Raw genomic sequence first — 13,584 nt, 5'->3', positions numbered from 1 at the left:
TATTACCTTAAGCTATACTTGAGAAGAGTGGTGGGAGAGAGCATAGCTTGCCTGTAAAGGATGGGGCTACTCTTTCAGTTTATTTAACCACATGTGGTGAATTTTGTTATTGTTCCTATGTGTTCCCTCCCCAAGAGGTATACTTCCATTCCTTTTGCCATGTGACTGCCAATACCTTCCAATAGGCAGAATATATTTTCCAAGTCATTGTTAAGTTAGGCCATGTGACTTTATTTATGCAATAGCAGAAATAGCCCTCCATCATCAGCCTGGGTTCCAGAATGAGAAAAATACGGAGCAGAACTGAACAGTTGCAGCAACTTTCAGACCTATGAGTGAGAAATCCATGTTTATTGTTGCAAACTATTTTTAGATTTTAGCGTTGTTTGTTCCCATAACCAAAGCTGATTAATACACCATATATACTGTGAAATGATCATGTACTATAATGGACCATGTGGATATGTCATGGCTGCCAACCATAGAACAGCCTGTCTCCTATAAAGAAAGGACTGCTGGCACTATCCATCATTTCACACATTTGAAAGTAATAAGGAACAGCATTTTCAACTGTGAAGAATATTTATAAATGTACATGTTTTCTATCTCTATATAAAAGAGGATTCAACAGACTAGTTGGTGGTAAGCAGCTTAAGTTAAAAAAGAGAAGTGTGGTATATGTTAATTTACTATAAGGGTTTGACATTATAAAGTTTTCAGCAAAGTACCTATTTAGAAGAACTAAGGGATCTTCATTTTTTCATCTGTCTATTATTATTCCCATGAGAGCTAGGAAGATATTAACAGAAAGAGGAAGATTCATAGATTTTAGAGCAGGAAATACAAAGAGTTGGAGTTTAGAGCAGGAGTACAAAGAGTTGTGGGAATTCTGAGGAAAGAAAACAGACTTCTGGTTTCAGGAGGTGTTGGGAAGTCAGATTCATGGAGGAAATGATATTTTAATTGGACCTTGAAGGGAGGAAGGAAGCAAGGATGAAAGGACTGACTTCAATTATGAAGTTTGATGGAGGAAAAGATATTTAAGATTGGATCCATAAGCATAATGTCAGGGATGAAAATGGGATGTTTATGAGAAATAATTAGCATTTTAATTTTTTTTTTATAATTTTTTTTTTAAATTTATGATAGTCATACAGAGAGAGAGAGAGAGGCAGAGACATAGGCAGAGGGAGAAGCAGGCTCCATGCACCGGGAGCCCGACGTGGGATTCGATCCCAGGTCTCCAGGATCGCGCCCTGGGCCAAAGGCAGGCGCCAAACCGCTGCGCCACCCAGGGATCCCAGCATTTTAATTTTAATGCAGCATAAAGCACAGGGAGGAAAATAGGCCCAGGTGAGAGTATGAAAACTCTTGAATATCAAACACTTGAGTTGAGGATTTGATTTCTAGGAAATAGGTAAGCATTGAAGATTCTCAAGTAGGGGGTTTAATGACTCTTGTTATTTCACTGAAAGATATATATGGCAGCAATAAATAGTGTATTTGACTCTATCCATTTTTCCTCTGTCTTTCCCCTTTTCTAAGCAACAATATGAAAATTGTTATTTCAGAGCCTTATCAAGTTGAATGCTTCTTGGAGACTTCTGATGGCTTGCAAAGTAATCTTACCGAATTCAGCTATCATCACTTACCTATCTGTTTAGAAACATTGTCATTTCTTACTTCCTGTTTATCAATTCTAAATCTACCACCTGGTTGCAAGCCTCTCTGTCATATGATGTCAAGATTTATAGTTGACTTGCAGCATGAAGACATGAAATCCTGCAATGAATAAAAGAGTAGGTGATGACAGGAAGGACTTAATGGATAATCTGAACTTCTAGTAGCCATGAAAGATAATTTTGTTTTCCTCTGAGAAGGCAGCCCAGCCATTTTACATTTGAAGCTAATTGCCTGTTGGGTCATACACATAAGTGATAGAACTACTGTTTAATCTCAGGTATTTTTTACCCTGGAGTAATTTAAAAACCTTTACTATTTCCTGATATTGAAGGGAACAGGAATTTAACACACACATAACAGGACATACCATATATCTTAGAAAGACTAAAATTTTAGTAATTTGTTCTAACATCTCGGATACTCTAAGTTTTGTAGGTTGATTCCAAAGGCAAAATTTAGCATCTTGCTTGCTTAAATAATTTGAGATAAAGCTTAGAATGGATAGTATATTCTAGTCTTATGGGAAAAATTGCTAACTATGTAATTTTCTTCATTCTTGGTTATCATTATTTTCTTTTCCTGTAGTTAAGTCTAGTAAAAATGGGAAAACAAAGCAAATATGGGAAAACAAAAAGTATCTCTGAGTCTGTTTCAGAGTTAGTGAGGGAAAAATAGAAAAGTCTGTATCCTACTTTCCAAAAGAATCTGGAATCAGTAGTAGTGGTGGTAGTAAGAAGATCCCAGGTTGGAGGTAGGTAATGGCTTCTCAACAGAATAAGTTCAAAGGACAAATATCAAGGACATGTGAAGAAAAAGCAGGAGTCTTCTGGGAATTGAACTAAGAAGAGGGGATTAGATTATCACATAGGTTGGAGAAAAGGCTTCCAGGTTTGTTTTTTTTTCCCCCTTCAAATTTTATTAAAGTATAATTTACATATAAGATGTATCCATTTTAAGTATATAAGGACAGTGAGCTTTAAGAAATCTGTAACTCCTATACCACCAAAATTAAGCCTCAGAACACTTCTATTACCCCCAACACCAAGGTAACCATATATCCTTTCCTGTCAATTCCTTCTACTATGGGTCCAGGCAACCAATTGACTTTTAATTCACTGATGGCTTGCAACGTAATCTTACTGAATTCAGTAAGATTAACAGCTTTTAGACTTTGGTAGAAATGAGATTATAATATATGCAATCTTTTGTGTTTGTCTTTTGCTCACCATAATATTTTTAAGATTCATCTGTTACTGTGGCATCAATAGTTGTTTTTGTTTCTTAATTTTACTGTGGGCTTATATTCCATTGTATTGATATACCATATTGTTTATCTACCTCTGATTAGATATTTTGGTTGTCTCCAATTTTAGGAAACTCTGAGAATAAAGCTGCCTATCAACATTCAGGAACAAGTCTTGGTGGATATATTTTTTCATTTCTGCTAAATAAATACCTAAGAGTGGAATTTCTAGGTCACATGATAGGTATATCTTTAACTTTTCCTCTTTTTTTTTTTTTTTTAGATTTTATTTATTTATTCATGAGAGACACACAGAGGCAGAGGGAGAAACAGGCTTCCTGCAGAGAGCCTGTTACAAGACTTGATCCCAGGACCCTGAGATCATACTCTGAGCCAAAGGCAGACACTCAACTACTGAGCCACCAGGCGTTTCTATCTTTAACTTTTTAAGTTTTTTTTTTTAATTTTTTTTTATGTATTTATGATAGTCACACACACACAGAGAGAGAGAGAGAGAGGCAGAGACACAGGCAGAGGGAGAAGCAGGCTCCATGCACCGGGAGCCCGACGTGGGATTTGATCCCGGGTCTCCAAGATCGCGCCCTGGGCCAAGGCAGGCGCCAAACCGCTGCGCCACCCAGGGATCCCCTATCTTTAACTTTAAAGAAACTCTCAAACCATTTTCTAAAGAAGTTACACATTATGTTCCTACTAGCAGTGTGGAAGAATTCTAGTTGCTGCACAGCCTCTTCATTACTTGGTATTGTCTTTTTAATTTAGCCATTCTAGTTAGTCTATGTAGACTGACTTAACATTGAGCATCTTTTCATGGGAGTATTGGCCATTTGTATATTTTCTTTTGTAAAGTGTCCTTTCATACCTTTTGGGCATTAAAATTGTGGGTTTATGTATGTATTTTTAGTTTTAGTTTTAGTTTAAGAGCTCATTGTTTTACACATAAGTCCTTTGTCAGATACATGTATCACCTAATCTATAACTTGTCCTTTCATTTCTTTCTTTTTTTTTTTTAAAGATTTTTTATTTATTTATTCATAGAGACAGAGAGAGAGAGGCAGACACAGGCAGAGGGAGAAACAGGCATCATACAAAGGGAGAGCCTGATGTGGGACTCGATCCAGGGTCTCCAGGATCACGCCCTGGGCTGCAGGCGGTGCTAAACCGCTGCGCCACCGGGGCTGCCCTTCATTTCTTAACAGCTTTTATTGAAGAGCAGTTTTTATTTTTATGAAGTCAGTATATCCCTATATGTCAACATCTTATTGTAGTAGCTCATGTTTGTGTCCTATGATGAAATCTTTGTCTTCTCCAAGTTTTCAAAGATTTCTGTCTTTTTTTTTCCCTAGAAATTTCCTAGTTAGACTAATAAGCTATTTTGAGTTATTTGTGATGGTCAAGTTTCATTGTTCCCATATGGACATTTAGTTGTTTTCAGCATCATTTGTTGAAAAGAATTTCTTTTCCCCATTTATTACTTGTCATTTATATTGAAAATCAAGATCATGTACGTATGACTCTGTATCTGAGTTTTATATTCTATTCCATTGATTTTTATATTTCTTTTTATCCTGGTACACTCTCTTGATTACTATAGATTTAATCTTCTAATTTCCATCTTTGTTTGCCAAAATTAGCCATTCTAATTTCTTTCCATTTCCATAAAAATTTTCAGGTTATCTTGTCAATACCTACAAATTAGCCTTCTGGGATTTTGACTGCTATTTGTCAAGACTGTAGATCAGTTTGTGCAGAACTGACAATTTAACAATCTTGAGTATTCTATTTAACTCACAGAGTTTATATCTCCCTTTATTTGTTTTGTTTTTAATTCTCTGTTTTGTAGTTTTCAGTGTAAAGGTCGTATATATCTTTTGGCAGATTTTTCCTAAGTGCTTAATTTTTTTGATACTATACTGGTATAAATTTTTTAAATAATTTTTAAAATTTTTAAAATTTTCCAACCATTCATTTATATGAATTTATATATTATATATATAACATATATAACACATATATAACATATATGTTACAAATATAACATATGTTGGCCTTGCATCCTGAATTCTTGTTAAATTCATTTATTAGCTTTTTAGGTTATTCCTCAGAACTTTCTGCATAGAGATTATAGACATTGTTAATCTTCCCTTGTTTCAGTCTCATGGGGAAAACATTTAGTTTTTTCTAGTCAGTATGATGTTTGTTATAGGTTTTTCAAAGAGTCCATTTACTGGGTTCAATAAATTCCTTGCTGTTCCTAGTTTGCAGAGGCTTTTTTAAAAAAATCATGTATGAGTATTAGATTTTTTCAGATACTTTTTCTGCATCTATTCAGATGACTGCTTGCCTTTTCTCTTATTTTAATCAACCTTACATTCTTAGATAGATTATCTTTGGTTATTCTGTAGTGGCTTGATTTGATTTGCTTATATTTTTTCCAGGATTTTTCTGGGACTGGAATTTTCTTTGTGGGAAGATTTTATAAATTCTGTTTCTATAAATGACATAAGTGTACTCAATTTATTATTTCTTTTTAAGTCATTTTGGTAGTTTTTTTTCAAATAATTTTCTCACTTATGTTGTCAAATTTATTGGAGTAAGATTTTTTGTAATATTCCCTTACAATTCCCTTTTAACATCAGTAGCTTCTGCAGTGATATTCTTTTAATTGTAAAAAAATTGGTAATTTATATCTTTTCTCTATTTTTCTTATTATTGGCCTAGATGGATCAATTTTATTGATCTTTTCAAGATCCAGCATTTGTTTTTATTGATTTCCTCAATCATTGGTTCATTTTCCATGTTACTGATCTTCACTCTTTGTTTTATTTTTTCCTCTTTCCATGGCTTTACTCTACTAGCTTCTTAAGGCAGAAGCTTTGGTCATGGATATTAGAGCTTTCTTTTCTTTTTCTTTTTTTTTTTTTTTTTTAGATTTTTTTTTTTAAGATTTTTAAATTTATTCATGAGACACACAGAGAGAGAGAGAGAGAGGCAGAGACACAGGCAGAGGGAAAAGCAGGCTCCATGCAGGGAGCCTAATGTGGGACTCGATCCTGGGACTCAAAGATCACGCTCTGGCCAAAGGCAGGCGCTAAACTGCTGAGCCACTCAGGCGTCCCTCTTCTTTTCTTATAAAAGCATTTATAGCTATAGATTTCCCTCTAAGCACTGCCTTAGCTGCAACTGACGCTTTGATAAGTTGTACTTTCTTTTCTTAGTTCAAATATCTTCTAAATTAACTTTTCTTTAACCTAATTAACTTGTGAATTTTTCTTTAACCTTTAACTTTTCTTTAACCTTTCTTTAACCTTTTCTTTCATTCTAATATAGCTTATTTAGAAGTATTTTATTTATTTTCTCATATCAGGGGACTTTCTAAATATTATTTTATTGATGTCTTATTTAAATTCATTGCAGTCAGAGAACATATTTTGATTTATTTTAATATTTTAAAATTTCAACAATGTGAATGTACATTGAATTGTACACTTGAAAATTTTTATATGGCAAATTTCATGTTATGTATATTTACTACAAAAATTAGCTACAATTACTGAGTATAATAGTTTTTGAAATTGTGTATTAAGGAAATTATTGAGATTTGCTTTGTATCTCAGGTCCACTTGGTCTGTGATAAGTTTTCTAGTGTCAATGTATGTGCTGCTGTTGCTGGCTAAAATGTTTAATAACCCCTTAGTTAGGTCTAGTTTATGGAGAATGTATTATTCATCTTCTATATCTTTACTAATTTTCTGCATGAATTACTGAGAGAGGAATGAAATCTAAGTGCAGCCTTTTCTGTTTCTCCTTTCACCTCTTACTAAATTTTGCCTAGTGTTTTTGAGTTCTGTTCATAGGTGCATGTCCACTTGTTTTGTTCATCATTGACTCCTTTCCCATCATGAAAGGTTCTCTTTTTTTCCTAATGATATTTCTTGTTCTGAAGTCTACTTTGTCTGATATAATATAGCTACTACAACTCTCTTAGTGATTGTTTCTTTCTCTCCCTCCTTTTGTTTGAACCTATCTATGCTTTTACATTTCAAATGTGATTCTTATTAGGTCTTTTTTGGTGTGTTTTCTTTAGTCCCATCTGCCCATTTACCTTTATTGTAACTATTAATGTGATTGGGTTAATTTGTGATCTTGCTCTATGTTTTCCATTTGTTTTAGGGTTTTTTTTTCCGGGGTGGGGGTTTGGTTGCTGTTTTCTTTCTTATTTTCCTGTTATCTTTTGAGCTGAGTATTTTCGATATCACTTTATCTCCACTCAACTTATTCCCTACATCTCTATGTTCTTTTAGTGATTGCTTTATGTTTAAGGTTTATCCACGCATATTCTTTTTTTTTTTTTTTAATGACCTCATACTTGGCAGCTTTCTCTAGACAGTAGGTCAGATCCATAACCAACAAATCTAGGGGTGGGGACACAGAAAGCCATGCTAGTGAACTTCTCATTCAACTCAGGAATGATCTCGTCCACAACCTTGGCAGCTCTGGTAGATATAGATTTAGGGATGATGTTCTGGGTACCCCTAAATGGTCATGCCAGTTTCCCAGGCTGGCCATCCACAGCTGAGTGTCAGCAATGGTATAGACTGTCATCCCTCCACAATGTCAAAGTCATCCTGGATGACTTTTGTTCAGGAAGCAAAGCAGTTGGTGGTGCAGGGGGCATTGATGACAATCTTGAGGAAGTTGTCATAATTCTCATGGTTCTGATACGGAAACTGTGTTGAGGATGGGAGCATCACAAATATGGAGGCATAGTTAGAAGAGGTAGAGATAATGACCCTTCATGTTCTAGACTTCAAGTGAGCCCCAGGCCTAAAAGACTCCACAACATATTCAGTACCAGCACTATTCCATATAATGTTGGTGGCATCTTGCTTCTGAAAGATGGAGATTACCTTCCCAATGTTGACAAACCTCTTGTTCTCAGCCTTGATTGTGCCACTAAAGTTGCCTTGTGTGAAATCATACCGGATCATGTTAGATCATGTAGTTAATACACTAAAAGAGACAGTGATGGTGATAATTTCCTATTTGTTGAAGTTAAAAGAAGCCCTGGTGTCCAGGCACTTAATATGGACAAATTTGTTTACTCTGACCTTAACCATCGTGTCTCAGGAATATGACTTGACACTGTACAACAGCATGTGGCTGTTTGTGGAATAGGGAGAAGCAAAGAGCAAATTATCTTTTAAATAACTTTAAAAATGAGGACAATTTTCTTATATATTTACTCATACCATTTATGGTGCTGTTCATTCCAAATGGAGACTTGAAGCTACATGAGGTATAATTTTCCTGTTCCCAAAGGTTTTCCTTAACATTCCTTATAGTGCAGATCTGCTGATGGAAAATTTTTTAGACCACATGTTTATCTAGAATCCTATTTTGCCTTTGGAAAGTATTTATGCTGTGGCCCCAGGGTTTTAGCCAGTAGAGAGTGCTGTGCTTCTCTAGGGTTTGGGATGAGAATAGACACTGAGGTACATTAGCAGACCTCCAAGCTCTCAGTGAAGCTGGAGTCCTGATCATGGCACTAAATCAGCTGAGAATTGTTTCAGTTCAAGGCTTGACAAGAAAAGAGAACAGCTGTTCTCCACAGTCTACTAGATAAATAAAAATATTACTAGGAAGTGATAATAGTTTACTTAAAATAAGTCAGCAGGAATTTGTAGTGTCATTCAAATATTGAATTTTTTTCTAGAAAGAAGTTTACTAGTGTGAGTCATTGCTTGATTTTCATTCCTGGAGGAGAATTGGTCTACATCTGCTTTTCATGTAGGTCTTTCTGTCCTCTCCAAAGCAGTGCTTGAAGTTCAGGATTTTCCTTTTGAAAATGTCCATTTCTTTTTTAATGTTGTCTCAGAAGTAGGTAATCATAGCCATTATATTAATGATTTTGACCTGAGTACCAGAGTAGTTTGTCACTTATCTGAAGATTAGATTCTATTATTAATTTCATTTTAGATATATGAATGTAATGCTTTATTTATAGAGAATCTTATAATTTGTTATGAAAGAGAAAGGAGTTTCCCACCTATAAAAGCCCATGAAGTGTTCCACATGCAGAACCACCCAAACTTTATAATGACAGGTTGATGGCCAGAGCTTATGTTATATAGCAGTACAGTTGGTGAGTTATCTCTTGCCAATATATTTTTTCATTACATATGGGAACTCATGAGTGACGATGCCACTTTTCCTTATTCTGTAATAGAAGTTGTGCCTATTATATTTTGAAGCTAATCACCATCAGGGAGGCAGTTGGACAGACCCTGATAGACCCAGCTCTGTTACATACCGGTTGTATGACTTTTGGCAAGATATTGAATTGCTTAAACTTCAGCTCCCTTTTCTGACAATGGGATAACCATAGTATTTAGCTCATAGGGTTATTGTAAGTTTAATGAGATAACACATGTAAACCACTGAGTACAGTTAATGCTGCATTAAGGTAATAAATGTCAAGGATTATTTTAATTAGTGTTAATTTTCAGTGAAGGAAATACATGAAATTAAATAGAATTGCATTATTTCCATTGTATGAATACTTCGGGAAGCACGGGGAGAATGCAAGAGAGATCAACAGTTAAATGGACAAATGCTAATGGTTTTCTAATTTAATGGAACAACCTGGTAACTCTAACAAAAACAGAATGCATATGGTTTTTGAGAACATTTCGTCTATAAACCAGTACTAATGGTAAATGCAATAGGAAGGCTACTGGGCTTTATATCAGTAGATTTTGCCTTATCACAGCTCTGTCCCTTCCTGTACCTGATTTTTGCATATAAACCTATTATTTTCCTCTTTGGTCTTATATGGTAGATAAACCTCTTGTAAAACCCCTTGACAAAAGTGAGAAAATTTCTCATGCCTTGTCTGGAAGGACACTGATAGCCATGAATAGATGAGGCTAGACTCCAGAAATAAGTAACTGGATGCCACCTATTATGGACTGAATTGTGCCTTCCCAGAATTCATATATTAAAGTCCATCTCCATCCCTAGTACCACAGAATGTGACTATATTTGGAGATAAGGTCTTTAAAGAAGTAATTAAGTTTAAATGAGGTCATCAGGGTGGACTCTAATCCAATATGACTGATATGTCCTCATAAGAAATGAAGATTAGGGCACAGACACACACAGGGAAGACCATGTGAAGACACTAAAAGATGTGTATTTATAAGTCAAAGAGCAAGGCCTTCAAAAGATACCAACCCTGCTGATACATTGATCTTGGACTTCTAGCCTCTAGAACTGTGAGGATAATTTCTTGTTGTTTAAACCAACCAGTCTGTTGTACTTTGTAATAATAACCCTAGCAAATGAATATACCACCTGTTTGCTCTAAGTCTGCTTATTAGTGTGATTCTTCAAGGGCTTGGGAACTCTATGTGGTAGTGTCACAAACTTATGAGAAACTCATTTCATCCTTCCCTTAAATAAAAATAATTAGATGTCTGCAAACTGGAAGATGACCTAACTGAACTCACATTTTATAGGCTCTAAATTTTCCTTTGAGTTCAGAGGTCTGACAATATGTCACAGATTAAAGTCCATCAAGATCTGGCAATGTGGCTACCTTGTGGCTCTTCTCCAAATCTTGTAAACTAAGTTTCCTTTATATAGAAAGGTCCTTCTGAAGGAGGTGAACAAAGTAAAAACTGAGACACTTCTGTTTTTCAGAGACTGATATATGAATATTAGATGCTGCTGTCTAGCCAACAAAGAAAGTGAGTGTGCCCTCAAGACAAATGTACTAGTGAAGACTTCATGTTCTGAATGTTAAATTGCCAATTGGTTCTTCTGTTGTCAAAGCAACAGGTTCATTGCAAAATGTGGGTTGATTGTAATAGCATTTTAAGTTAACACCCAGTATTTGTTTGCAGTTGCTGCCATGAAAAATTACCACAGATTTTGCAACTTAAAACAACACTCATTCATTATCTCTTAGCCCACAAAGTCGGAATCTGGGTACAGCATGGCTCAGCTCAGCGAGGGTCGCAGCTCATCATCTTACAAAGGCTGAAATCAAGATATTGGCTGGCCTGGGAAAAGAATCTGCTTTCAAGCTCTCCGTGGTGTTTAGAATGCAGATTCTTGTAGTTGTAGGACTGAGGTCCCTGTTTCCTTGACACAGCCTCCTTCATTTTTAAGCTAACAATAGCAGTTCAAATTCTATTTTTGACTCTCCAACTTCCCCTTCTATTTATCAGATAAAGATCTCTAATTTTAAGAGTTCATGTGATTAGGTTAAGTCCAGCTGGAAAAATCTCCCCATTTTAAAGTTAGCTGATTAGTAACCTTAATACAACTTTAAAATATATATAACCTATCATGTTACATATATAATCTAATATATCACTGGGAATAATGAACAAGTGTTACAGAGGCCAAAATTCTATCACACATCCTTAAGCAATACTCTCTTAGTTTACCTAAATGAAATTTTATTTCATTTTGGAATAGTTATAAACACATGGATAATATTTAAATAATGACATCTGACTTCCAGGGATGTACTTGTCATTTGCATTTGCATTTTTTTACAATAGAATCATTTTTAGGCCCAATTCAATTTTTTTTGGTATTGATGGACAACTTCATGGTTATTTCTGGGCTATTTGCATAACAAATTTATTAATTTGGGCTTGATCATGAAATGCCACTCTTGAAGAATTCCAGATATGAACACAGGTAAAGATAATACAATAATCCTAATTAGAAAAACCTTTATGTCAGTGGTTCTCAGACTTTAGGATGAATCAGAATCAGCTGGAGAGCTTATTAAAACATGGATTCCTGGGCTGCACTCCTGAGTTTCTGATTTAGTATCTATGAGATGGAGCTATTTTTAACAAATTCCTAGTGATGTTATTACTACCAATCCAGGGTCTACCCTTTGGAAACCACTTCTTTAGCTTGTTTTATTTTTATGTATCTTACTTATGAAAATCACAAATTTGATGCCTCATGTCTTTGCGGATACCTGTAATATGCCTGTTACTGTAATTATTTACACTTACTCCATCAAATAATGTGCAAACAGTAGAAAGTTGAGAAAATATGTAATGTAGAAGGGAACCTGATCATGAACAATAATTAGGGCATTTTCCTTATATACACCATGTGATGATGAGTTTGTTTTTAATCCCCTATTTATTTTCTTGCTTTATCTAAACATGACCCTATAAATATCAAGCATAAAACAGTGAGAGGGTCTGATAACAAGGGACAGCCAAAGAAGAAAGTGAATTTTTAGCATTCAAATGTTTCCATGGGAAGTGTGTCCAGGAAAATTTTTGAAACCTGATTTAAATTTCATTCCTCATCTACTGAACCAAATACTAAAGGAAATATTTGCTAAAATGTTTAAAGTACTTTTGTCAGTGATGTGGTTGTCCACATTGGGTAGGATCATATTTGTCCTAAAAAGGTTTTATGGTGGAGGGTTTACCATAAGATGTTTTATGGTGAAGTTGGGGAATCTTCAGCAAATTAGGAGACTGCTTTTTGCAGATGACAGTTATTCTTTCACATCAAAAAATTCCAATGAATGGTAATTATCACTAATTCTGATGAAGATAATTTCAATAAAGTGGTTACCATAAAAGTGGTTCTCTTAAAATATAGTATACTGCCATATAAGAGTAAATGTCGAAACTTGAATCTGTAAATGGAGACATTTCAAAACTATACACTATCCAATTTTGTGAAGGAAAGGAATGTGGGAAGGCTATGTGATACACTAGACACAGGCTTTGGAGGATAGAGAGCACAGAAGCAACGGAAGTCTCGGGGGAGAAGGGAAGGATTCTGATAAAATGAGAGAAAAAGATGATAAAGTCAGTGAAAAGGTTTAATTTCTTTTTTCCCAATGATGTTACAGTGGATTTCTAATTCTCTTCTCTGACCTGTTTCTTTAATAGCGCTTCAGCCAATCTGCTTTAGCCTAGTTAGGAAAAGCAGGGATATATATTACTCAAAACCTCCAATATTCTACATGGAGTTCTTTGAAATACAGGATATCTAACTCTCAAATAATTCTCCCCCTACTTCCTCCTGAGCATGGCTGTTCAGAAGGAAGCAGCACCAAAGGCCATGAGAAAAGGCAAATGGGTTTTTACACATTGAGATTAAGGAATTTCTAGTGTCTACATGCACTTTTAATACTTAATTTTTTATATATGTATTTTTAGTTTTAATAAACTGAAAATGATTTATAATATGAGTTTGTGACAGGAGTAGACGTGGTAACAATGTCAGAAGTTAATATGCAGCCAAGCTATGGGCTGAGGCTCTAGTTACCTGAGACAATTCATGACAGACTAGGTAGGTAGATCTGTATCTTATGTAGGGTAGGTCATTTTTATATAACGGTGACAATGGATTAGAAGCGGATGAGCAAAACCTTGGGTTTACCTCAGATCCTAATGATTTGTAGTTTCTGGAATAACAACCACAAGAATGTTCCCTTACATCAGCAAATCTGTTGTTTTTATTTTTGTCAAGGATACTTCTTTCAGAACTTAGAAGCTTGAAGCAACTCCAAAAGTCAAAGAGAGTCTTGCCATACAGGAAGCCAGAGACAGATCCCTGCTAAGTGCTCCTGTTTATTTTCT

At 35.1% G+C, this 13,584-nt stretch overlaps 3 protein-coding genes across 10 annotated transcripts in view; 2 read left to right on the top strand and 1 right to left on the bottom strand.

Moving 5' to 3' along the window:
• The window catches only part of SAMSN1 (SAM domain, SH3 domain and nuclear localization signals 1), a 268,791-nt gene that overhangs the window by 21,767 nt on the left and 233,440 nt on the right, over positions 1–13,584 (top strand). The gene's annotated exons all lie outside the window — the stretch shown is intronic.
• LOC144301747 (uncharacterized) overlaps positions 1–13,584 on the top strand; it is a 75,849-nt gene that overhangs the window by 23,075 nt on the left and 39,190 nt on the right. Inside the window, exons 3-4 of one of the 7 annotated variants that reach the window (XM_077878818.1) lie at positions 3,057–3,098; positions 3,210–3,354. The exons of 4 other annotated variants lie outside the window; for them this stretch is intronic. In XM_077878818.1, the coding sequence (XP_077734944.1) occupies positions 3,057–3,098; positions 3,210–3,230 (63 nt within the window). In that variant the 3' untranslated portion in view covers positions 3,231–3,354. Of the gene's footprint in view, positions 1–3,056; positions 3,171–3,209; positions 3,355–13,584 lie in introns of all 7 variants that reach the window. 2 more of the 7 variants (XM_077878816.1, XM_077878817.1) reach the window with 2 other exon arrangements.
• LOC144301748 (uncharacterized) overlaps positions 202–13,584 on the bottom strand; it is a 355,630-nt gene continuing 342,247 nt past the window's right edge. Inside the window, exons 4-5 of the transcript XR_013368519.1 lie at positions 1,653–1,782; positions 202–329 (exon numbers count right to left, since the gene is read on the bottom strand). The gene's annotated coding sequence lies outside the window, so the exon portion shown is untranslated. The remainder of the gene's footprint in view (positions 330–1,652; positions 1,783–13,584) is intronic.

This window comes from Canis aureus, chromosome 30 (genome assembly GCF_053574225.1).
Source record: "Canis aureus isolate CA01 chromosome 30, VMU_Caureus_v.1.0, whole genome shotgun sequence".
Lineage (NCBI taxonomy): Eukaryota > Metazoa > Chordata > Mammalia > Carnivora > Canidae > Canis > Canis aureus.
This window is presented reverse-complemented; position numbering and strand designations above follow the sequence as displayed.